A 25,192-nucleotide genomic window follows, 5' to 3' on the forward strand; every position below is an offset into this window, starting at 1 on the left:
TTTATCACTTCAACATTTAATCTGAATATAAAGCAACAGAAAGCTGAAACAGTAAAGCAACTAAACACAAAACACTGCATGGAGAATGATTATACTCATGTAAAGATATTAGAACACAATAAAAATAACAGTAAAAACAAAGTCTGTGTCATTTCTACAAACTTTATATTTAACAGATTTTAACGTTGCAAAAAATCTCTGAGCTGAGATTCCTACAAAAGCTGCCTGAACGCGAGAGGAGGAGGAGGAGGAACGAGTGTTGGTTCCGTTTTCTGATGATCAAAGACACAGTCGGTGATTTTGGTGACAAAAGTTTCACTTGTTCCAGCTGATGACCTCGTAGAACAGGGCTTTGAGCAACCGAGCCTCGTAGGTGACGGTGTTCTTTCCGATGTGAACGTGGAGCTCCTCCAGCGGTTGCTCGATGAGCGCCGGTACCTCCTTCCCGTAACCTGCACATTGGCCACATGTCAGAGGTCAAAGGTGATTTTACTTTTATCAGTTAATGGATGGTACAAACATTTCTGACGACATATTCAGGGGTCCCAGGTCAGCTGCTGCCTAAAACTCCATGTCTGTTGCTCCCTGACAGTAAACAAGTCAGACAATAGCCCAGACTAAATTAGTCATTCAAAAGATTGGCTTGTTGTTGTTGGGATGACGAGGACGCTCCTCAGCGTGCGACTCGGGTAGCTGCCGGACTGAAGTGGTTTGATTGCTAGTTTTTTGGTTTTGATTGCTAGTTTTTTTCATGGGGTGTGATTGGTGTGTCAACCACTGTGTCAACCACCTATAAAAATGTGGATGCTTAAATTGGCCACTTTGTGGCTGCTTGGTGGACTCTACTTTGTACTTGGCATCTGTCAAGAGCCTGGAGACGAAGGAACCTCACATTGGCAAGGAGCCCTCCCACGGATCACCTTCAGCCGAGAGGCACTCATGAGACTTCGACCGCTTGGGAGGGGCTTTGCACTGAAGCCACCGAGTATCCCCGAGGAGCTCCGCGGCCTGGTGATAAGGACGAGACGCCGGAAAAGGGGCAGGAGGGGGGGGGGGATACATCGGAGGCTTAAACGCATGAGTCTACAGGATCGGCGCAGGCTGCCAGCTCTGCCGTCTATCCTGCTCGGAAATGCTCAGTCGATCAGAAAAAAGCTGGACGAGTTGGACGCCTGGATTACGACAAGGCAGGAGATTAAAAACACCTGCCTCCTTGTCTTTACCGAATCCTGGCTCAGCGAGTCGGACCGGGAAGAAGACCTGATGCTTCCAGGATTTGGAGCGCCGTTGAGGCTGGATCGAGACAAGGGGGTAACTGATAAACAGCGCGGTGGTGGTGTCTGTTGCTACGTCAATAAAAGGTACTGTAAAACTATTGTTGTCCGAGAAAGGATATGTACCCCAGACATTGAACTGTTATCGATATCCCTTCGGCCTTTTTATCTGCCGCGTGAGTTCCAGCAGCTGTTTTTTACAGTTGTTTACATCCATCCGCGAGCTAACGCTGTTACTGCGGCACAGCTGATAAATGACGTCACGCACCGCCTCGACACCATCTGCCCAGATGCTCCGAAGTTTATTCTGGGAGACTTTAACCACTGTCGTCTGGAGGAAACTTTAAAAACCTATGAACAGTACATTACCAGTACTACAACACTCAGGAATACGACCCTAGATCTGTGTTTTGGTTCATTGAGTGGCGCATATAAATCACTGTCACTTCCTCCTCTGGGATCTTCCTATCATAACTGTGTGCATCTTATACCCCGCTATATTCCTGTGTTCAAGAGGCTACCACGGGAGGTGAAATCAGTGAAGTGCTGGTCAGAAGATAACATTTCAGCACTCCAAGCGTGTTTTGAGTGTACTGATTGGGACTGCTTCTTTAACTCATCTGGGGATATTAACGAGTTGTGCGACACAGTCTCATCTTATATTACTTTCTGTGTGGACTCTTTGGTTCACTCAAAGACTGTTGTTATTTATCCAAATAATAGGCCATGGGTAAACAAAGAGCTTAAATCAATCATCAACAAAAAGAAAGTGGTTTATTCCTCTGGTGGCAACCACCTTGAGAAAAAAGCAATATCTAGAGAAGTACGAGATGAGATCAGGAAAGCTAAACTAAAATACAAGGACAAAATAGAAGAAATGTATAGCGGTGGTGACCTTAAGGCAGTCTGGAAGGGTATCAAATGTATGGCTTCTTGTAATCACCAAAAAGAGGATAAGAAACTTATCAATGTAAAAGGAGTGCCTGACTCTGTCCTGCCAGATGTTTTTAATTCATTTTTTAGTCGGTTTGAGAGGGGGGACCTTATTGGAAAGGTTGGGGTCTGCAATGAAGCCCTCAAACCTAGTGAGGGATTTGTAATTTCACTAGAGCAGGTCACCATCTTACTTAAAAAGGTAAAGGTGGGGAAAGCAAGGGGCCCCGACGCCATCTGTGGGCGTACCCTGCATCACTGTGCCAACCAGTTGAGTAGTGTTTTTAGCAGATTGTTTCAAACATGTGTGGATGTGGGTCAGATTCCATCTTTGTGGAAAACTTCGACTATAATCCCAATCCCTAAATCAAGTACTTCAAAGGAACTGTCTGACTTTAGACCAGTAGCACTCACATCACTTGTGATGAAAACTTTTGAAAAAATTCTAAAATCCGAAATTTTATCTCTGACAGAGGGGAGACTTGACCCACTTCAATTTGCCTACCAGCAAAATAAGGGGGTAGAAGATGCAGTGCTTTGTGTATTGAACACGGTCTACAAGCACCTTGATAAAACGGGGACTTGTGTAAGGCTCTTGTTTGCAGACTTTTCTTCAGCCTTTAACAAGATGCAGCCCCACATCCTGATTGAAAGACTTGCCAATGTTTTTAATTTGCCCGATCAGCTTCTCTTACTGATTTTGAACTTTCTTACGGGGAGGACCCAGCGGGTGTTGGTTAATGGTCAGATTTCGCTCCCATTAATGTCCAGCACCGGATCTCCTCAGGGATGCGTTCTGTCCCCCCTGTTGTTTATCCTGTACACAGACAGCTGCAGGGTCACTCAGAACAACAGGTTCCTGGTTAAGTTTTCGGACGACACTGTTTTGATGTCCTTACTTTCGGGATCTGAAATAAACCATGGTCCCGCGCTGTCAGATTTTGTAGAATGGTGTGACAGTAACTACCTGGACCTGAACGTCAAAAAAACCAAGGACATGATTATTGATTTTAGACGCTCCGCACCACCCCACCTTGGTAGTAGCATCATCCACGGTGAAGTGGTGGAGGTGGTTGAAGAGTACAGATACCTTGGTTCTTGGATTGACAACAAGCTGCGGTTTGTCACAAACACGGACTCCATTTTTAAACGAGCTCAGCAGAGAATCTATCTTTTAAGGAAATTGAACTATTTTAACGTGAATAAAAGGATTCTCTGCAACTTTTATAGCTGTTTTATAGAAAGCATTTTAACATTTTCATTTGTTTGTTGGTACAAAGCCTTGTCCATGAAGGACAAAAAGAAGCTGCAGAGCATTGTAAAAATCTGCTCCAAAATTATTGGCGCCAAACAAAGAGACTTACAGTCTCTTTGGGAGGAGAGGGTGCGAAAAAAGGCTAAATGTATCCTTGGTCAGCCCCTCCATGCTCTGCACTCTGAGTTCTCTCTTATGCCCTCAGGACGTCGTTATTATGTACCTTCTCGAAAAACAAACCGCTTTGCCAACTCCTTTGTTCCATCAGCTATTGAACTGCTTAACTCTGAGCCGGGAGGGGTGGCGAAATAACAGCGAAGTATCATCGGCTTTAAGCATGTGCCATTTTTGGAGGGCTGCTGCTCATCCTCTACCCTTCATTTAGGATGTGTTCGGCATGTTGGTAGTGACACACATTGTGTGATTGTGTGATTGTATAAATGGATTGTTGGCTTGGTTGTTTTTATGAGCGAGTTATTCTGTGTGGTAAGCTACAAATTAATTGCCCCATGGGGACCAATAAAGTTTTCTGATTCTGATTCTGAGACTAAAGAGTAAACCTCAGACAAACAGATACTCTGTGAAAACTAGACGCTGTTCTGATAAAATTCTTGGATTACGAGGAACTAAAAGATCTAACGGTCGCACATGAGTTGTTTCTGTTTCTACAGAGTTATGTAGGAGATACACTGAAACACTAGTTAGAAAGGCTCTTTGTTTCATTATGTTTATGTATAATTTGCCTTTGTACTAAAAACGTTGCGGGAGTAAGAAGAGTTTGTTTGTAAAATCGTTTTTGTGTGACATCATCAGTTGAACAATCTGGAAAAACCTCCAAAAATCCTAAAACTTAAAGACCGGTTCAGTCAGGTAAAGTCTAACTTCCTGTGACTTGTTTAAACTCTAAATGATGTTTCTACTGTAAAGTCTACCTGAGAATGGGCGGGGCTTCCTCACCTGTTAACTCATTAGCTTATTATTACCAGAGCTAAAAGCCTCAAACCTCGAAAGCATCACAATTGTTCTTTATTAAAATATTAAAACATTTTTCACTGCATGTACTCCCGTTTTAAAACTATTTATTCTCTTTGTATTTAATCCACATCAAACACCGATTTGATGCATTTATTTATGATGTTGGGGAAACTAAAAAGCAAAACCTTTCCATCTCTTTTCTCTGAGCTCTTTGTGGGGATAAAACTGATCTGCAGATGTTGAGAAGGAACAATGGGTGTTGTGTAACAGACATCAGGCTGGTGCGCTCGTGTGACTGCAGCTCACCCTCGCAGTGCTCCAGGAACTGAATGCTCTCCTGAACCACGGCGTCCCGCAGCATGATCATGTGTTTGGACATGTTTTCCAGCAGAGACAGGAAACAACGTTTGGCATAGAACCACGTGTCTGTCCCCAACTAAACACACACACACACACACACACACACACACACACACACACACACACACACAAATCAATACCACCTTATCTCTCAACACCATAAACAGTTGTGTTTGTTTCCAAATGGGGGGAATTGTAATTAGTGACAGTTTAACACACAGAACCACGCAGCACCCCGAAACAACCAAAGATGATGCTACGGTTGTGAGTTTGTGGTGTGTGTGTGTGTGTGTTGTATCTCACTAGGCTCCACGGTCCTGAGATACTTGCATTCAGAATCTGCTGCTGTGATGAGACAAGATGAGATCAAAGGTCCAACAGGAGGAGATCGCTCTTCTTGTATTTAAAAATAGAACCGAACTGGGGCTGCATTTAAATTATCAGCTGAATATTATACCTCTAAAAAAGTGAAAGTAAACCTTTTCATATAAATTGTAATTTCAACAAATAAAATAGCTGTCATTTCAACATATTAAGCCCCTAGAATTAATACAAACTCTGGGTCAGTTTCATGTAAGAAACAGGATTTAATTCAGCCTCTAGGTGTTTTTATTTATAAAATGATTTTATTAAGGACTTTGATACAGACTGCAGACCTTGTAATTGTCCTTGTCTGATTAAACATCACGAGCAGTGAAATAAAACATTCAAGATGAGAAGTATTTATATATAATTATGATCCAAATGAGTTTAATGCATTTAATGTAACAAATGTAACGTCCAGCAATGGTCAGTTTTTAAAGTTAAAAAGTCCCATTAGTTGTCACACACACAGGTGTGTGTGCAAAATTTATTCTCCGCATTTGACCCATCCCCTGGGGGAGCAGTGAGCTGCAGACACAGCCGCGCTCGGGAACTATTTGGTGGTTTAACCCCCCAATCCAACCCCTTAATGCTGAGTGTCAAGCAGGGAGGCATTGGGTCCCATTTTTTCAAAGTCTTTGGTATGACCCGACCAGGAGTCGAACCCTGATCTCCCAGTCTCAGGGCGGACACTCTACCACTAGGCCACTGAAAAAGGTTAAGTACAGTTTGACCTTTCAACATCTGGCCAAAAAGGAGACACGAGACTGCATGTGTACCCTTTTAATCGGCCTGCCTTCATCCCATCAGCTGGAGTTCAGAGTCTCTGCAGCTCTGAACACAGATAATGAAATGTCAACAATAAGGTTCTCTCCTCAATGTCCAATCTTTCAGGACTCTTCATACCTCCATATAAGGAACACTCACAGCCCAGATTTCCTAAATCAGATATGAACTTCTACAACTTATAAGCTTATAATAATTATCCATCACAATTATCCATCCATCACAGTAAATGTTAGTTAACTTGACATGTTTTAATTGTTGGTAAAATAAATTCTTACTTTTATAAACCTGACTCTTTTCTGAATCAAAACAAAGTGTTTACAATCCCCTAATAAATAAAGAATCCTAGAATCTTCTGAATAACACCGTAAAGACCAAACAGGGTTGATATTCTATATTTAGATGGAGTATCACAGCTTATTGGTCATAAGTAGAGGTAATATATTTATTGAGCTCTTAAAGCACTCAATTTACCAAACCCTACACAAACATATTTGTAGAAGTAGAGTTGTGGTTACTGTGAATGTTGCTCTTCAAGAGCAAACTAGTAAATGTTCATACTTTATGCATAATGTGAGAACCGGCAGCTGCACATGAAACATCATCATCAAAGCAACAAAAACATGAAAAATAAAAAAGCTGCTGTCTCCAACCTGACCACTAGATGTCAGTAAATGTAACACAGTGGTCCTCCAAGAGGATTTCTTTTTTTTAGTTTGTAATCAGATTTTTAAATACTTTAAAAGGAGACAAATGAAAAAAATAAAAATGGAAAAATGGGTGAAAACTGCTTTTCTGAAGGAACTCGTAACAATTACAATCATTTAAGCAAGAGAGGTCAGATAAATGGATGAATTATGCTTTTGTTTGTCTCCTGATTCATTGCAGCTGGGTCATGTTTAGTGAATTTGACAAAATTTGGAAAAATAAAATTTTTAAGCCAAGAAAAGGACCAACCTTTTTACTGTAGGGCTCAAGGCTCTTGATGACTCGAGTGATGCCGAAGTCATAGTTTCCTTTGGCGCAATAAAGCGTCCTGAAAAACAAACAGTTTGATTATTCAATTAGTTTAATCATTCAGTGTAGTATCTTCTCTCTGCCGTGGGTTAAACTCACCCGATGACCAGGTTGACGATGCAGTGGTGGAACACCTTTTGTTCTGGATCATCATAGGAGATCTGCTCCTCCTCTTTCTCAATCTTCCTCATCAGCTCTTCGGCCTGTTAAAGAGAAAAGAAAACTCAACATCAACATCAACAAGCTGGATGTTGAAGAATCAAATGGGCCAAATTTGAGACCCATAAGCCCTACAGTTGTATCACAATAGATGTCTGTCCAGTGTAACGTGAGGAAGTATGGGTTTTCTGTGCCAAAGGTCGTATTTGCCCGGCTGGGTCAGAGCTGGGTCACGCAGCACTTTCACCCACAGATTACGACCTGAGCCGACAGCAAGTCTGAAGGACTCCACAACATCCAACACCTTCAGCTTCAGAAGAAGGACTTCTCCACAGTCTAGTAATAATAAAACAAAGTCTTAAACTTCCTTTATTTTTGTTAAATAATAATTTGATCACTTTGCTCATTATAAATGTATTTTAATCAAATTAATGATTATTATGCTTTGGGTAATCATAATGAACTATAATGAATCAGTACTTAATTAAATAATATTTTTGAAGATGTTTAGCAATGACCTTCACATGTGCTCACACAGGTCCCACTCCACAGTAACTCAAAACACATTTGCTCTGACTGGGAAGAGAAGTGGTTTTGGTAAGTTAGCCAGAACGAGAGTGGGAACGAAAGAGAGAGGAAGTGCGGAACGAACGCCACGGGGAAGAAGCCTGCCGGCTTCTTTTCTCCCACCACGCTATTTCTGTCAAGCCAGACAGAATAGCTGAAATGCAACCAGCTAATGCAGACTCGTCCCAGAGTCTTTTGATTTCTGAGTTAATTTAAACTTGAGAAAGCGCATCTGCATAAACGCTTCAGAAATGTGTACCGAGGTCAACTCTGTACCGGATCGTCGCACACCTTTGTCTCCTCTGCCAGCCAAGGTGTGACCTGGATAAACATCCTCCGAGGTCCGGATCTAAAGGGGGTCCTAAGTACGGTGAGGCAGAACACAATAGATAGCGTTCTGATGCTGGTTTTCTAATAAGAACTAAAGTTTAATTGCAAAACATCATTTTTCACTCAGATCACCTTTTCTCTCCCTAAAGCAATCTCAGACACCTGCATGCACGCATTCATAATTACATCATTCTCAAATCTTAGCACATCCAACACAAGGTCTATTTGTGCAAGCTTAAAATATCAACTGTTAAAGATTGTCCAACAAGGTTGCAAATGTTGATTGTTTTTCCTATGATTGTCATTTCAAATCGTTAGTTTAAATTGAAGAATTAAATCTCTTAAAATTTAAGCCTTGTCTTTTCATTGAACTGAAACACAGACAAATGGATATGATCGTCAGTTTATCGATGAAAACAACCTTTGAGTCTTCTTATCTCTATAACATTTGGTTATTAATTTGTAAAAATTAATATTCCAGATTATTATGTAGAATGGTTCCTCTTTCATAAAAGAGCCAACAACCATTACGCTACACCAGTAAAAAAAATATTATTTAGTCAGAAATCTTTTGCTAGTCATTCATGAGAGTGGATGAAATATTAAAATGTTCACCTGTACGATTATTTTGTCTTCAATAAAGTTAAAGGTCCCATTAGTCATCATACACTGGTGAAATTCATATCCGCATTTGACCCATCCCCGTGGGGAGCTGCAGCTGTGGCTGCGCTCGGGAAATATTTGGTGGTTTAACTCTCCAATCCAACCCCTAAAGCTGAGTGTCAAGCAGGGAGGCACTGGGTCCCATTGTTAAAGTCTTTGGTATGACCCGACCGGGATTTTAACCCCGATCTCGGATATAAGCGGACACTCTACCACTAGTACCGTATTTTCTGGACTATAAGCCGCTACTTTTTCCCACGCTTTGAACCATGCGGCTTGTAATGAGGTGCGGCTTTAGTCAACCAGAAAGGATGGGTGCTGGAAAGTCTAATGAAGGAATGGTTAAAGGAGCGCTACGGAAAGTGCCCAGGAGGATTTTTTTTCACAGTAAAACAGTGCTGCTTGTTTTCCCAGCTTCACCCCAGGATGATGACAGCAACACGGACAGCGACACTGACATCGCCACAGAAAAGGTGTGTGACGAAGCTCTTCTGAGGCTGTTCAACTCCGACATTGAAGAAGAGGACTTCAGTGGTTTCAGTGCGCAGGAGGACGATGAATAAACTAATCAATAACTTTTCTGTTTTGTTTGAAACTGATCAGTTCAGTTACGTTCAGTTAAACTACGTTTTCAATTCATCTGCGGCTTTTAGCCCGGTGCGGCTTATATTGAGGTGCGCTATATAGTCCGGAAATTACGGTAAATAAAGCTGCTAAGGATGTTACCTCCTCGTTCTGACTCGTCATGATGTAGGAAACACACAGGTTGGCCAGAACCACGGCGCTCACACTCAGGATCTGCAACAACACACACACGCACGCACGCACACACAAACACACACACACACACACACACACACACACACACAGGTGATTCAGGATGAATTGAGTCTGCACCAGGACCTTTAACATTTTTAGATTGAACACACTCAAAAACACATGCAGGTTCAGATAATGTTACATCAGATCTCCACTTATGAACATTAGGAAGTTCCAGCATCTGCTATAAGCAACACTTGGCTTTAAAAGTAAATGAGGAGCTGAGGCCTTCACTGAATCAGACTAAAATGCAACTCCACATCTTTGTGACTAAATGAAGCGCCCTGACTGTTCGAATCAATAAGCATCATAAAAACACCGCAAGCAACCAAACAAAGGAAGTGCTGCATGCACAGAGCTTGAGAGAAGTGAAAGCAGCACTCTCATATTGGTTTTACCGAAGGTTTGCACTTGCAGGGACACTCCTGAATGTTACACTGCTCCACCTGGACAGAAGGGTAAACCTCACACTAAGCCCTCCAGAATCTCCTCTCCACACACATGCACACACAATTTCCTGATAAACTCACATTGTTGTAATGCTTCTTGACGATAGGCTCGTAGAAGCCGATGGCCTCCTTGTATTTGTTTTGCATGAAGAGCACGTGGGCCACGTTCAGCTTCCAGGTGTCGTTGTTGTTGCAGAACTCCACCGACTTCCGGAAAATCTTCTCCACCATTGGGAAGTGCGCATGGTTCCAGTAGATTTTGGCCTGGGCCATGAGGACCACGACGTACCTAAGATTAGAACCGATCAGTCAGAACAGAAGGACAAAAAGGAGAAAAAAACACCTTCAACATGACTGAGAAAAAACAGGAAGGGTAAAAATCTGAAGTAACAAACATTTCCTCACTTCTCTTGCATCAGATCGTAGTCCTGCAGAACTTTCTTCTGTGCCTCATCGTCTCGATTCAGCCTCGCCTCCTGTAACTGAGATTCAATTGATCTTACCCAAAAGTTTTCACTACTGCATCGCAGGGCAACAGAATTATTATCAGAACTAAAAGTATTCACTAAAACAACAAAAGGTCACTCTACTAAAGGTGGAAGTTTGTGTCTCAGTAGTTTCTTTAACATAATAGAAAATAAGCATTTAATATAAATGATATGTTGGTTCAGATTACTGTATGATTGCAGTTTCAATCTCTAGATTACCTCCACATATTGTGCTGAACTTACACCGGCAAAAACCCTGACATCATCTAAGGCGGTTAAGGTCATAATATGTTGGATTTCTTTATAAATAACTGACAAATCTTAAAGATAAAACAAAGGTTTAAAAATCTTAAAGTTAGGTTTCATAAGGTAATTTATCATGAGTAAAAACTGCTGTCAATAATTTTACTTTGGTGTTAAAACAATAAACATGAGTGGAAACCGACATAATCACATTAAACAAAAGTTAAAACTACGTATTAAAAATGATAAAGTCGCATTTTTGAAGAATTTTAGTCATGGAGAAGACTTTATTTTTTAAATGTTCTAAAGCGATTCTTATCACCTGTTTTATTTGACAATTTGGTTGTGTGAGTGTTTACATAACGAATCAACATTTAAAAATGAATTCCACTTAAAGTTTTTTAAAGCTGATGGACAGTCAGTACTTTTGCAGGGGTCTCTAGTAGGAATGATTGCCTTATACTGTAAGTTGTACTCGGGGGCTCAGATGCACCTGAAAGTAGCTTCAGACAACAGGCTTTGGAGTCTCATTTCCTGACATCTAGCCTCTGATTGGATAACAGCAACACGACTCTACAACTGACCACACACCAATGAAGTAGTTCTGCTGTGTGGTGGAGTTGCCAATAGTAACAGTTAGCTTTAACCAGTCGAGACGTTCTCTGCGGTTATCAGCACGCTTAAACAACAACAGCCTTCCATGTCGTGGTTGAGTCCATAAATGTTAAAGGGACTCTAAGGAAGTTTGACAGTCAAAACATGTATAGAAATAATAAATGTCTTCTTCATACATTCTCCTGCAATGCCCTGGTCCTGTAGAATGAGCCCTGGCATTTTTACTGTGATTGCCTGTTTTTCTGTAAAATCACAGAAAAGGAGAGATGCTCGGGTCGAGCAGGCTGCTTCATGCGCGTTCACGCTCAGGCATAGCCCGTAGCATTTGCTATCCATAGCTTTTCCAGCAGAGAGACGTAGTGCCAACTTCCTAACGCCTAGTGATGAACCTAGCTACATTTCTGAGGACCCTTAGCTACTTTCTGTAGAACTTTCTTCTAGATATTTCCTGCAAATTAGCAACAAAATAGCAATTTTCACTCCAAACTGTTCTTTGGTTTGACGTTGTTTCAACTGTCATCAAGGATGTTACAGATAAACAATGTCACGGGTGCTTTAGCTCACCTAGTAGGATGTCTGACTCTCATGCAGAAGACCTGGGTTCGATTCCAATTGTGAACAGAATTTGTTATTTGGAGTCTTTTTTTACATTAATGGTATATTTTTTTACAGTAAGATGCCCACATTTTTATTTGAGACTCGCCGAACGGCATTGAATTCACAGATTAAAAAGATGTGGGTTCAACTTTCATTTTGGAACAATTTTTCAAGCAAGGGAAGGGAATGATCTGAGCATGCAGGAGGACTGACCCATCATAAACCTTTGTCGGCTGTGCTGAAGAGAAAGGTACAGAACCAAATTATTTAATTAATTAGCTGCATGTTCTCCTGTCCCCCCCCCCCCCCCCCCCCCCCTTCACGCTGGTGAGGAGACACCATTAGTTCTAGTAACACCTGGGCTCCCATGGCATGTTCTGACAGGATGGACGTTACAGGACCCTTAAGGATTCCAGTTGGATGATTGGAGGATTATTTAGGAGGATTGGAATGAACAAACTGATTTCAGTGGTGAATGGTTAAATGAGTGAGTGAACCCACCACCAAGGATGAACTCTGCTAACTTTAAAAATCAGCTGCTCTAAATAAGCATGAAGGTCAGAGAGGAGCTCTAGGATGGACACGAATAAAGGAACTGTAATATAGAGGTAAAGTAGGGCAGGGCCAACGTTAGCAGCTGTCATACGGTCCATCTGAAATGTTTGACTGCATTAGGCTTGTTATGTGACAGGTTAGAGCACACAGTCTCATGTTAGAGTTTTGTCATGAAAACATTGAGATACCTCACACACTGATGGCATCTTAAAAAATAATTTTTTCTCAAAATAACGAATAATTTTAACCACAATTGAAACTTACCATCCTAGAAAAACCTCATCCAATCAATGTGCACGTCCTGTTCTCACTGATTGGATAGAAATCCCTCCTTCAAGCTGAGCGTGTGTGTATGTGTGTGCGCGCACACACACGAGCGAATTGTGAACTGGCGTTGTGATTTAGCACTACTTAGATGTAGCCATCCTTACGCTGACAAAAATGTAACTAAGTAACTTTTACTTTTAGTACATTTTGTTTATGATACTTTTTACTTTTACTTAAGTAAAAATTTAGGCAAGTACTTTTACTTGTAATCGAGTAAAAAATTATCAAAGTATTGGTACTCGTACTTAAGTAGGAAATTTTAGTACTCTTTCCACCTCTGCCGGCCATAACGGTTTGATGTTAAACGTGATTTATGTGAGGACAGGATAATTAGGACAGACTGAGAGCTAAAATGAACAACCTGCTTGGCCAGCTTACGAAGCTGCTCCGTTAACTTGCTGCTCATCTCATCAAACATCCTGAATGCCTGCATAAACAAACAGAATCATTAAAACCACATGCGCATACAAAAATAAACTGAAACCTAAATGAGGAGTGGATGCAGTAGGAACAGTTTAACAACAGTGTGTAAAAGTTCTGACACCTCAAAAAAACCTTCTTTACTTGTTCAAGTTATTTTCAATCAGACCTTTCAGTGTTTTTATAACCTGACAAATGAAGGCGCTGTACCTCCTCTGGGGCAGTTTGACACGTCAACAAGGCATCTAGAAACTCATACATGTACTGGAAGAGAAAAGAAAACCTGATGTGAGAGCGGATCGTCGTTTGAACAGAGGATCTGAATTTATCTGAACTTCAATAATAAGTGAACACGTGAAAACTTACTGGAGACAGGAACTTGTAGGTGAGGTGAGCGTTTTCTGCCAGGACATCAGCTGCCAGGTCAAAGTACTGTGAAATAAATCCAGCAGAGACGTTAATACCATTTTAATGAAAGAACCGCTCCTCTCTGCAGCTCCTTCATCACATGAGCTTGAATCCTTTTAAAAATGGTCCCTTCCTGTGGAGCTCTCACTGCTACAGGAAGCATCATATGACAGATGAGTGCTGAGGGCTGTTAAATAACAAAGTCAATCTGAAGACAGTCAGACTTAAGGGTTGTTTATCATTAAAACAGCTTAAAATCATGACAAAATTAAACAAACATTGTGAAATGAGCACAGAGTGTGTTTTATCAGAAACCCTGAAGTAAAATCTAAATAGGTGTAAAAATCCCTGTGTCTGTTTTCTTTTACCCTTGCTCCTTTAGGGTGTTCACCTTTGCTGTGAAGTGCTGATGCAGTCAAAACTAAAGGTATGCAAGCAGCACAGTTTTACTCCCAGGGTACAACTTGCTCTTCTTTCCAAGATTCAATATTGGACCTCAAGGGACCTTTATATGGGCCGACTATGTTATGTTCCCAGGTAGTAAAAGGTTTACCTCGATGGTTCTATGATGCTGCCTGAAGCTAGAAACACGGTGTACGCTTGTGCACAGCATCCAGATTCCTCAACAGGCAAGTTGTAGATCTATCTGGCACTCGTTCAAGTGGTGAGCTGCAGACACGGCTGCACTTGGGAACTATTTGATAGTTTAACACCCCCCCCCCCCCCAAAATGAACCACTTAATGTTGAGTATCAAGCGGAGAGGCATGGAGTCCCATCTTTTAAATATTTGAAAGAAAAGAAAGGAAGAAAACAATCTTTTATACTGTATAGCACCTCTCGAGATAAAAATAACGAGGCCTTCACAAGAACAAAAATTTTAAAATATAAAAAAAAGATTTAAAAAGATAATAAAATGAGAGGAAAAAAACCTACAAATTGTGATTAAAAATGTACGTAAAGAGAAAGAGAGTGAATAGGAAAGAGGGAAATCAGTGGATCCCGGGAAAGGCAGAATAGGTAGAAAGAGCAGAATAAGGAGAAGGTGATGAAGGTCACACCAAAACCTTTTTAAAGGAGACCACTGAGTCCAATGGTCTCAGGCTCAGGGGGAGAGAGTTCCAGAGTCTGGGCGTCACAGCAGCAGATGATCTGTCACCTTTGGTCTTTAGCCTGGTGCTGCACAACCAGTAGGCTTTTACCACTGGACCTCAGGGACCTGCTGGAGGTGTAGGGACTAAGAAGATTGCCAATGTAAGATGGTGCTTGTCCATGTAAGGCCCTATAGACCAGAACCAGGATCTTGAAATGAACCCTGAAGTTGACTGGCAGCCAGTGAAGCTGGAGGAGAAGCGGGGTGATGTGGGTGTGTTTGGAGGATTTGGTCAGAAGCCGAGCACAGGCGTTCTGAACCACCTGTAGACGGTTCAGGGAGGCTCTGCTCAGACACATGAAAAGAGAGTTACAGTAGTCTAAGCGTGAGGAGATGAAGGTGTGGAGAACTGTCTCAAGCTCAGAGTGAGACAGAATGGGACTCAGCTTAGCAATGTTCCTGAGATGGAAGAAGGATGAAAGTACTACAGTAAGTACTACCTCATGACAGTCCTTTGAACCCACAAAGGTACATGTGGGTACCTTTGTGGCTGTTGGGCGGCATCTTTGTCGTGTTGTTGTGTTGTTGTTATTGTGAACGTGTCTTTGTGTACCTCATGTTTGCAGTGGAGCAACAGCAGATTTCCAAAGGTGACATGAGGAAAGGAAGGCTGCTGCAGGAGGAAAGCTAGCTTCTGAAAACCTTCAGAAGGCTTCGTGTCCATGTTCATCAGAGCCTGGTTGTGCAACGTCACTGGGTCCAACTCCTGATACAAATGAAATAACACGCCCTAAGACATTGCCCTAAATGTCCTCATACACTACTATCAGTAAAAACGCAGGTGCATGTTAAATAAATAACAACTCAACTGACAGAATGTAGTCAGCATTGAGTCTCATCAGGAGGCAGTAGTGGATAATCACATCAGAAACAGATCAAAGAGCAGCACACCAATTTTAAAAAGAGCATTTCAAATGATGAAACCATCAGTTCTGCCTCCATGTAAGCCTTCACTCCTGTTTCTACTATATTAATCAATCCATGTGTGTAATCTTCAGACTGACACCGGGACAAGCCCAGGCAGTCTCTGACTGAAACTAAAGAAAAACAGAAATGTCATGTGAGCCACGTTAACTCACCACTTACATTTAAAACCACTGACTTACTAAATGAGTAAATGTTAAAAATAAACAATCCAATGATGCCTCCTGAACAGAGGGAAGAACCACACTGTCGGTTCATCCAGCCTCTGAGGAGAGCTAATGCGCAGCGGTAGTTACCTCCTCTGATCTGGGGGGCATGTCTGTCAAAGCCTCCTGAGCTCCCTTCACTGCGAGAGTCCACATGAAACCAAAGGAAGCAGAGCATGTCAGTGCACACAGAAACTTTATTGGCAGAATCCTCTTTGCAGGATGAATTTCACAAACCAACCAAACCTTAATTGGATTTGAGGAAAAGAAAATGGCATATTTCCCCTGGAAAATGAAATCTGAAACTGTGTGCTTGGACCTGTGTTTGAAAATAAATGTATTACCTGCTTAGTTTTTGTTCTTTCTGGTAAATCATACTGGTTTTTTTCTAGTTGCTAGGGAGGATAAAGACAGGAAAAGTAAATACTCAGATGAGTAGAAACCAGGAAGCGCCCTGATTTCAGCCTCGGAGCAGCAGCTTAGCTTTGGTGCCTGGTGTGATGATGAGCAGCAGGTGCTGAACTAGATGGTTTGAAGTGAGCTTCAGACGTTTCCATTCCCGCTTGTTGTCCTGTGAGCTTCCAAAGCTTTGGTCTGATAATGGGTCAGAGGGTTGAGAGAAGAGGCAGCCTTTTTGGATTAAAGAACCTTTATTCGTTCTTGTCCAGGTATTTCTCTTCTACCACTTTAACATTTTCTTTCTCTTGAAGTAACAGCTGGTAGCACTGCTGCCTTGCAACAAGAAGGTTGCAGGTTCAACACCTGGCTGCTGCCTTTCTGTGTGAATTGTACACATTCTCTTCATGCATGCATGGATTTTCAGTTACATTTGGTTCCTCCCAGGGACCAAAAAAAATACACGTTTGTCCCTAGAAGTGAGTGTGTAGTGGTTGTGTATCTCATTTGCCTGTTTGTCTGGCTTAGGGATGGACTGGCAGGCCTGTCCTTTGTGTAGCCTGCCTTTCACCTAGTAACCGCTGGAGATATGCACCACTTCCAACTGGATGGCACAATAAATTAGATGAATAAAGTTTTGTGGTTTTTTTTCTCATAAAACCCAAAGCATTCTGGATGCAGAAAACTAGAATTTCTAGTAAAGTTTGGCTCACTTTTCATGTTCATTTCAACAACGTTTTCCCCAAATTTCAATTTCCTAATTGGGATTCATATTCATTTCTGGGTGTTAGACCAAATTCACTTGGTTTGTTTTTCAAATTGTTAGAGGTCTCTAATGTAAATGAATGCTTTTAGCCAAGCTCTGCAGGAAAAAAAGCTCTGGCACTCCTGTTTCAGGACCTAGAAGTGAGCCAGAAGAGAGAGAGGAGCTGAAGACAGCAGGTTGTGGAGTCTTATTTCCTGATATTTTGACATCTCCCCTCCAATTGGCTAACAACAACATGACTTTACCACTGACTGTTTGCTTTGCAATGTTGATGTTTTATCTCCACAAATAACCCAAGACTGAGGGATTTTAGCCATGTTGTGTGGCGTTGCTAATAATAACGGCTAGCTACTAGACAAGGCATGCTTTGCATCTCCTGGAAGCTAATTCCACAACAGCCTTCCCCGTCGGAGAGTTTTTGAATGCTAATTTTACAAAGTGACTGCTAACGTCACTGGCTTTTCTAATCGGTCCCCCTCTATCAGCAGCTAATGCAGGAAATAGGGCCAGAAGACTATTTTAATATTTAGCTTGCATGCTAAACTCAGAGTGACCAGAAATATTTAGAAAATGACCTGTAAAAAGTGATTTCTCTGTGAACTCAGTTGTTAAATATACCTTGTGATGCAGACACAATAAAACAAGAATTTAGAGCTGGTATGCCATCTCTCTGCAGCTCTATCAACACCGATCAACAACAGCTTTTAGTAAAGTTATCTGATAATGGTCCTTTTACTAAAGTTCTTCTTCACCATCTTGATTCTCGTGCACGTGTTTATTACGCAGAACTGTATATTGCACTAAAAAAGAAAGAAATGTCATGTAGTTTACCTTCCAGTGAGGGTGATTTTATTTCAGCCAGAATTATGACTTCATCACATTTTAAATAAAACTTTGAGGTTCTTACTGTTCTTCAGCTGGTATTCAATGGCTGCTTTGAGATTGAAGGCTTCAATTAGAGCTGACTCGTGCAGGACCAACGTGTTGCCAACACTGTGCATGTCGATGCCTTCGGTTTTCATCCCAATACTCAGCTCTGATGGATAAATGAGCAATTAGAAGAAAAATTCCATAAAAAGAACCAAGTGGCTGAAGCTCTTCTGAGTCAGTTGTTCACACCTGGATGGTCCTGGATTCCTTTCTCTATGATCATTGTGATGTACTTGAGGGCCTGGGGGTAGTTCTTCTGGCTGTAGAAGGTCAGGGCGATGTTGTAGATCAACACTGACATGAATGACATCAGCAGAAAAATAAATGAACCAGCAGGAACAGGTCCTTTAAAATGATCCTTATTTTTCACTGGATTGGAGGTCTAGATTTAGCTTACTTCATGAACTTAATGAGGGGATGGGAACAAAATTGTGAAGATTGGGCATAACCTCACAAAGTTTCTGAAGTTAAACCTGCTCTGACAACGACACAACACTGCCAGTTTTAGGCAGAATATTTACATTTTAACTAAGATGCACTGAAGTGCCAAATTATTGACGACACGTGTCTGCAGCACGATTAGACACTCGTTTATTTAGTTTATCAGCAAAAAAAGTTGATTTGGGGGTGACTTGCTCTTTAAATTTTACCTCATCATGTTGACGCTCTGCTTACCCTCTTACATTTAGAAACTATATTTTGTTCATGGCTTGAATGCCTTAAAGACTGCATCTAATCTTGTTGAATGTGTTTCAATGTCAATGAAGATATTAATTCATTCATAAAAAATGCAAAACTGAACACCTCCTTTTTAGTTCACAAACAATGGTTCTCTGAAAGGTTCCTTATGGATGCCTTTGGTAGATTACCTGGCACATTTCCCAGCATTTCCTTGGCATTCATAAACTTCTTGGAGGCCTCTTCATATTTGCCTTCCTGGTAGAGCAGACAGCCCATGTTGTAGATGTAATCCGGGTCGTTGGGTGGAAGCTGCTCCAACAACGACTATAAACATAAATAACCGTGACTGGTCAGTCTTTGTGAATAAGACCACACATTAATGTGTTTTTTTTTTTTTGGCTTCAGAGAGAGCAAAATCGTGCAAATTGATAGTGTGTGTGTGTGTGTGTGTGTGTGTGTGTGTGTGTGTGTGTGTGTGTGTGTGTGTGTGTGTGTGTTAACTGTGTCATAAAAGTTTGTCACCTTGGCAGCAGAATAATCTTCCTCACAATATTTGACAGAGGCTTGCAGTTTCACCATCTGTGTCAACAACAAGATGAAACACAGAGAAAACAGGTCACAGCAAGCTGAATTAATAGAAAGAATTATACAAATTCCATCCATTGTCCTTCAGTGGGGATGTTTCAGTAGTTGGCTTCATTATCAGACAACTTATCAAATCAAATCAAAGATACTTTATTAATCCCAGAGGGAAATTAGAGTTTCAGTACAAGCAATTCAGAGATCAGACATACATGGGCAAGACACATGACAAGAATTGGTGACTGTGTTACATGAGGATTGGTTCAGGTGGAGGGAAAAAATAATTATCCAAATAAGAACATTTCATTGTAAAAAAAATAAAAAAAATACACACACACACACACACACACATGTATATAACAAGTTTTACTACCAATGAATTATATAAATATTGTAAACTCTGTTGCAGAAATATTCCAAGAGCAAAATTATTTCTGAATATTTCAGACATCTTCACAAACCATGAAGACTTTACTCATGTATCATTATATGATTAGAGTAATATACAACACAAATCCCAACAAAGTTGGTATTTAGAAAAAGCTTTCATACTGGTGTCTGATCCCTTGCTCTGTGTGTTGGTTGTACCTTAATATGACTGTCAGTGTTGTCCAGAGCAAATGAGGCTTTGGTGGCTTCAGGATATGCCCCAGATTTGTACAAAGACTGGGCATAGTACACCTTGTACTCCTCCACCTCTGGGTGCAGCTGGGTGAGCTGCTCGTAGCACTCAGCCGCGTTACTGAAGTCCTGGATGTGATAGTAGCAGAAACCCAGGAGAGAAAGTGCTGCCCTGGACTGAGACACGGGAAAATTGCAAACATGAGTAAATCTGTTATTTTTTTACTTAGTTGTTTAGTGAAAAAACTACTCCAGTTTGCATATTTGAGTTTCTCAAAAAGACTAAAAAACATTTTCAGGTTTCTAAGAGTTTGTCTTTATAAGTGCAACATAAAACCATGATTTAGGCGCAGATTTAACAACTAACGGTCCATCTTCTAGCAGGAAAAACTGCCTTGGCAGAAGTTTAGAACAACCTTTGCCTAAGAACCTGCTGAATCCAGTTTGGATTGTCTTTTTATGTCTATATATATAAAACAAAGTACATGATCTTCAACCATTAAGTCACCGCAATCAACTTTCCACCCTAGTATTGTTTCCCTGTGTAATGAAGTGACGTTACACCTGGATGGTACAGAACTGCAACTCATCAGTTATAAGTATTTGGGCATCTGACTTGACAGACACTTTAATTTGACATTCACATTAATCCATTACTTTCTAAAGTCAAGTCAAGAATTGGGTTTCTATAGCAACAGGTCATCCTTTATTCATTCTGCAATGCAAACCTTTGTCAAAATGACAATCCTTCCATCTTAGATTGCAGTGACATCATTTATAGGTTTGCCTCCAAAAAACTTCTTCATAAATTCGATGTCATTTATCACTCAGGAATCCGTTTATCACTAATGCCCCTTTCACTACTCATCATTGTGATCTGTACTCACTCGTTAACTGGCCATCACTCCATTAGGGCAGCATATTACATTGGTATAAGTTTATATACAAAACAATCATCAGTTTGCTCGTTTCTCATCACTTCCAACAACCAGCACAATTTATGTTCCGGTAACGTAATCTCTATGGTTAATCCCAAAGCTTGCACCTAATTTGGAAAAAAAAAGGAAAATGGCCTGTATTTGACATAGCGCCTTCTAGAGTCCTGGAACCCCCCAAGGCACTTTACAACACAATCCGTCATTCACCTATTCACACACACATTCACACTGGTGTGGATGAGCTACGATGTAGCCACAGCTGCCCTGGGGCACACTGACAGAGGCGAGGCTGCCGAGCACAGGCGCCACCGGTCCCTCCGACCACCACCAGCAGGCAACATGGGTTAAGTGTCTTGCCCAAGGACACAACGACAGCGGCAGACTGAGCGGGGCTCGGACCTGCAACCTTCCGATTACGGGGCGAGCTCTTAACTCCTGTGCCACCGTCGCCCTCATTCCAGTTTGCTGCTTCCAACGACTGGAATGAGCTGCAAAGATGAAGTCAGCTTCATTCCATTATCTACCTTCAATAATTCATTAAAAACAATAGTTTCTGATCAATGTGCTTCTGAGTACTTAAAGACTGTTTAAAGTCTGTTTTCATTGCTTGTACATACCGTAAATCCTCTAATACAGGCCGGTATTCAATTAAAGGCTGGGTCTCCAATTTTGGCCGGTGTCGGAGTCAGCGGAGGTGAATAATGGCCGGTCTCTTATTGTAGCCGGGTGGAATGTGGTAACAAGCAAGTACGGGGGGCGGTTGTGTCATCGTCTCACTTTTGATTTGCCAGTGATAGACCGCGAGGGTAACTTTAACTGTGCGGAGACGAAGAGGAGGCGAAAATTTGATATCAAGTTCAAAGAGAACGTGCTTATTATGCTGCAGAACACTCTGGGGAGCAATAGCAGGGGTTGTATGAACTAGTCGACTTCACTATAGTGACTTTTTATGCCTGTCGTCGACTAGTCGCTGTCACGTGATAATGACCGGCAAGATGCAGCCCTCAGAAAAGACAGCAGCCTGCCGTCAGCAGGTGACAAGCTCCTGTGCTGGGGGGGGGGACACGCTGTGCCAGTGCGTAGGTACTGACACGCGATCGTTCAAGTCGGTTCATTTCCTTTAATGTTTTCTGTCTTCTATTTGCGCCTGATGTGTTTCGCTGCCTCCGACGCACCGATCACTGATGTGGCCGGCAAGCACGGAGCACTCCGCTGTTTTTGCAGTCGGATCTGCCTCCTGAGCACGGCCACAGTAACAATCAGGTGTTGCCAAATTATTTAACACGCGATCGTTCATGTCGGTTCATTTCCTTTGATGTTTTCTGTCTTTTATTTGCGCCTGATGCGTTTCGCTGTGGAGCGGGGCGCGTCAACTTGTCATCCGGTGACGCACCGATCACTGATGCAGCCGGCAAGCAGTGAGCACTCCGCTGTTTTTGCGGTCAATAGATCTTTTAGAACTGCAGTTCAAAGGTAACTCATAAGGTGAATATATATGAAGGCAGGTAGCAGTTTCTCTTTAGGATTGAGAGGAGATGCAGGAAGATAATAAACAGAGACAGGACAGAAAAATAGTCAAATAAAAACAAGTTAGTTTTTGTACCTGGTGGTTGCAGCAAACAGACACCAGTGAAGGTAATCAGAAGTGAGGAACAGAAAATGAAATAATTATTTTAATGTTTAGAGCAGCAGGAACTCTGAGAGGCTGCAGGCGCATCAGTGAGTTTGCGGCCGCTGCGCAGGGGGAGGGGGAGAGGGCTGAAGCAGAAACTACCGTTGTTAAAAGAAATGTGTTTAACTTTGAAAATGTGGGCGCAATATTAATTGTCAAAAACTCCAGTGAACCATTAGTTCATTTTGCTCAAATAGAAATAGAGGCCTGCCTCTAATACTGGCCCTCCTTCCAATAAAGGCCTGGAGCTCGATGAGCTTGAGTCAAATACAGGCCCGGGCCTGTATTAGAGGATTTACGGTATTATATATGAGAACAGTCCTTTGTCTTTATGTCTGTTTTATCTTATTTTTATCTTGTATGTTTTTATCTTATTTCAGGGTTTCCCTTACATAGGCGTAGCCGTGGCGGGCCGCCACAGCTGAAATCCCACCGCCACGCATACAACATCCCAAGTTTTATTGATGTTTTTTTTTATTTTTGCGCCATTTCCCAAAGAAGCAGCAGGAACTACTGTGTTGTTGCTTGTGATCACAGCCGGCAGGTAGCAAGGAGGAGGAGGCACGGCAGGGTGGTTACAGCTATGAGCGTACGGATAAAGCATTTTTGACAAATACGAGCATGAAACGAGTGTAAAACTCGGAAATATCTGTAATCGTGCTGAATGAAATTCTCACTGGGTAACTGACTGTCTTCAAGCTCTGTGATTGGCCAGTCAGATAGAGTGCCCGCCCCTCCCTACACGCAAAACTGCAGCCGGGAGCTCCGTCAGCTCAGCCCAGGCATCAACGCACACACACAGACAGTAAGCCGGGCGTGCACTGTGCGACTTTTTCACTTTTTTGAGCCGATTTTCCTCTCGTGCGAGAATCCACAAGATCGGGGCGAGTTTTGCGCTGAGCGTCGTGTAGTGTACAGGGGGTTACGAGAGGCGATTAACACCACGTGACCAGCTACCGATCAGCAATCGTGAGCTCGCACAGACTTCTGGAGTGTTTGATATTTATCTCGTTCCTCATGAGGGTTGAAGCGGCGCAGCGAGCAGCTGCGACCCAAAAAGTATCAGAACCGCTCACGGCGCATTCGCAATCATGCATCAACACCGCTCGCCCGCTATTTCCCTAATAACACACGCTGTTTGTTTTTGTTTCTACACGTTTTTTTTACTCACAAAGATTGTCAAGAAAGCGTGTTTGTCGTGTTCATGTCAAATTAAACTGATCACAGAACACAGATTTACTTTCTTTATTTCGTTTCCTCATCAAACCCCCATAAATCCCTGTGTGTCCTCCTGCAGCACTCCCGAAGGACAACAGGCAAAAACAAGACAAAAAAGTCTGACGTGTTGAGTAAAAACTGCTATTTTTTAGCATATTTTAGGTCCGACGTGTTGCTACCAGACGTACAGTGTGAGCACATGACTCGTGAGATCTACCCTGCGCTGAAGTCGTACAGTTTGAGCTGAAGCTGTGTTACGAGTGAAAAAGTCGCACAGTGTCCGCCCAGTTTATTATAATGTTCACTGTAATGCATCTTGATGTTCTTAACAAATAAATCAAATCAAAAATATTGGTCAATAATGCCAAATATGTAAATTTGTGTTTCAGTCATTTTTATACTGGCTTAAAAATACTTCATTAAGTCTACTAAGCAGGGGTGTAGAACGTGTTTAACAGGGCCAGCCCAGTAATGATCTTGGACCAAAATAAAGGGGGCAAAAGAAGATGTTTTTCCAGACGCCAAGAAAAATTAAATGCCAAATCCACCCTGCAAAGTGTGTCACTGAGAGTTTAAAACAGAAATTATTATTGTGCAAATATTGGTGTACTCACCTTTAATACTAGTTATTATTACAATGCAGCAGTCGCTGGATTGGTGCAGTTCAAAGTGGAGTGCATCAAATAAAACAATATTAACATAAAGGTGAGACGTGTCATCCCCCCCCCCCCCCCCCACCACCACCACCACAGCTGGAAAAATTCCTAGGGGAAACACTGTATTTATCCGTTTTTCTTTTATGTAAAGCTAATTATGTGTCTATTGCTGCTGCCTCTTGGCCAGATCGTCAATGTAAATGAGAATGAGTTCTCAATCAACTCATCTGATTAAATGAAGGTTAACTAAAATGTATTATAGTTCACTTACCTTCATGTGTTTCTGAAGTTGGCCATTTAAAATGTGAATTGCCTCTACATATTGTCCGTCTTTTATCTGAAACACAAATTACTTGATTTCATACAGAAACACCAAACTAAAACGTTGTTTAAAGCAAATATTAAACATCGTTTTTCAGTCGAATATAATACCCTCCAAACCGTGGCACAAACTATTTCCTGCACGAATAATGTTTATGCAAACACCAACAGCCTAAAGCCGAATGTTAGAGATGAAAACAGCAACAAGGTAAAATGACACAAAGTGTGCATTCATCATCTAGTAATAGAGACACGCTTAAGTGTAATGGCATTTGAACGAAGTCTAGTTTGACTGTCGCTACTAGGCTAGCTGTGAACTCAAACAAGATGTTCTCACCAGTCCGTAGATTGTAGCCGTGTACTCTCCGTCTTTGATGGCTGTCATGACTCCACAAAGCAGTTTGATAGTTCAAATTGGTTGAAATTTCACGTGTTATCAACTTCTTTAGCATGTATTTACTTAGTTAGCTTCTGTTGACCGGGCGAACGAAACGCATAGGCGCTGTTACTTAGCAACGACGTCGACC

At 41.7% G+C, this 25,192-nt stretch overlaps 1 protein-coding gene across 2 annotated transcripts; it reads right to left on the minus strand.

Annotated features, from left to right (window-relative positions):
• Positions 1-142: 142 nt before the first annotated feature.
• ift70 (intraflagellar transport 70) lies at positions 143-25,192 on the minus strand. Of its 2 annotated transcripts, XM_054737120.2 has the most exons (20): positions 25,003-25,192; positions 24,616-24,681; positions 19,828-20,037; positions 19,180-19,236; positions 18,846-18,981; positions 18,166-18,270; positions 17,954-18,082; positions 15,975-16,024; positions 15,308-15,460; positions 13,562-13,627; positions 13,406-13,459; positions 13,137-13,202; positions 10,356-10,432; positions 10,032-10,239; positions 9,900-9,947; positions 9,409-9,480; positions 7,063-7,166; positions 6,904-6,982; positions 4,744-4,873; positions 143-452 (listed from the first exon to the last, which is right to left on the minus strand). In XM_054737120.2, the coding sequence occupies exons 1-20, from the start codon at positions 25,048-25,050 to the stop codon at positions 316-318; spliced, it is 1,995 nt and encodes a 664-aa protein (XP_054593095.1). In that variant the 5' UTR covers positions 25,051-25,192; the 3' UTR covers positions 143-315. The 2 variants fall into 2 exon arrangements, with proteins under 2 accessions (XP_054593095.1, XP_054593096.1); XM_054737121.2 differs by lacking the exon at positions 9,900-9,947.

This window comes from Nothobranchius furzeri, chromosome 5 (assembly GCF_043380555.1).
Source record: "Nothobranchius furzeri strain GRZ-AD chromosome 5, NfurGRZ-RIMD1, whole genome shotgun sequence".
NCBI classification, from domain to species: domain Eukaryota; kingdom Metazoa; phylum Chordata; class Actinopteri; order Cyprinodontiformes; family Nothobranchiidae; genus Nothobranchius; species Nothobranchius furzeri.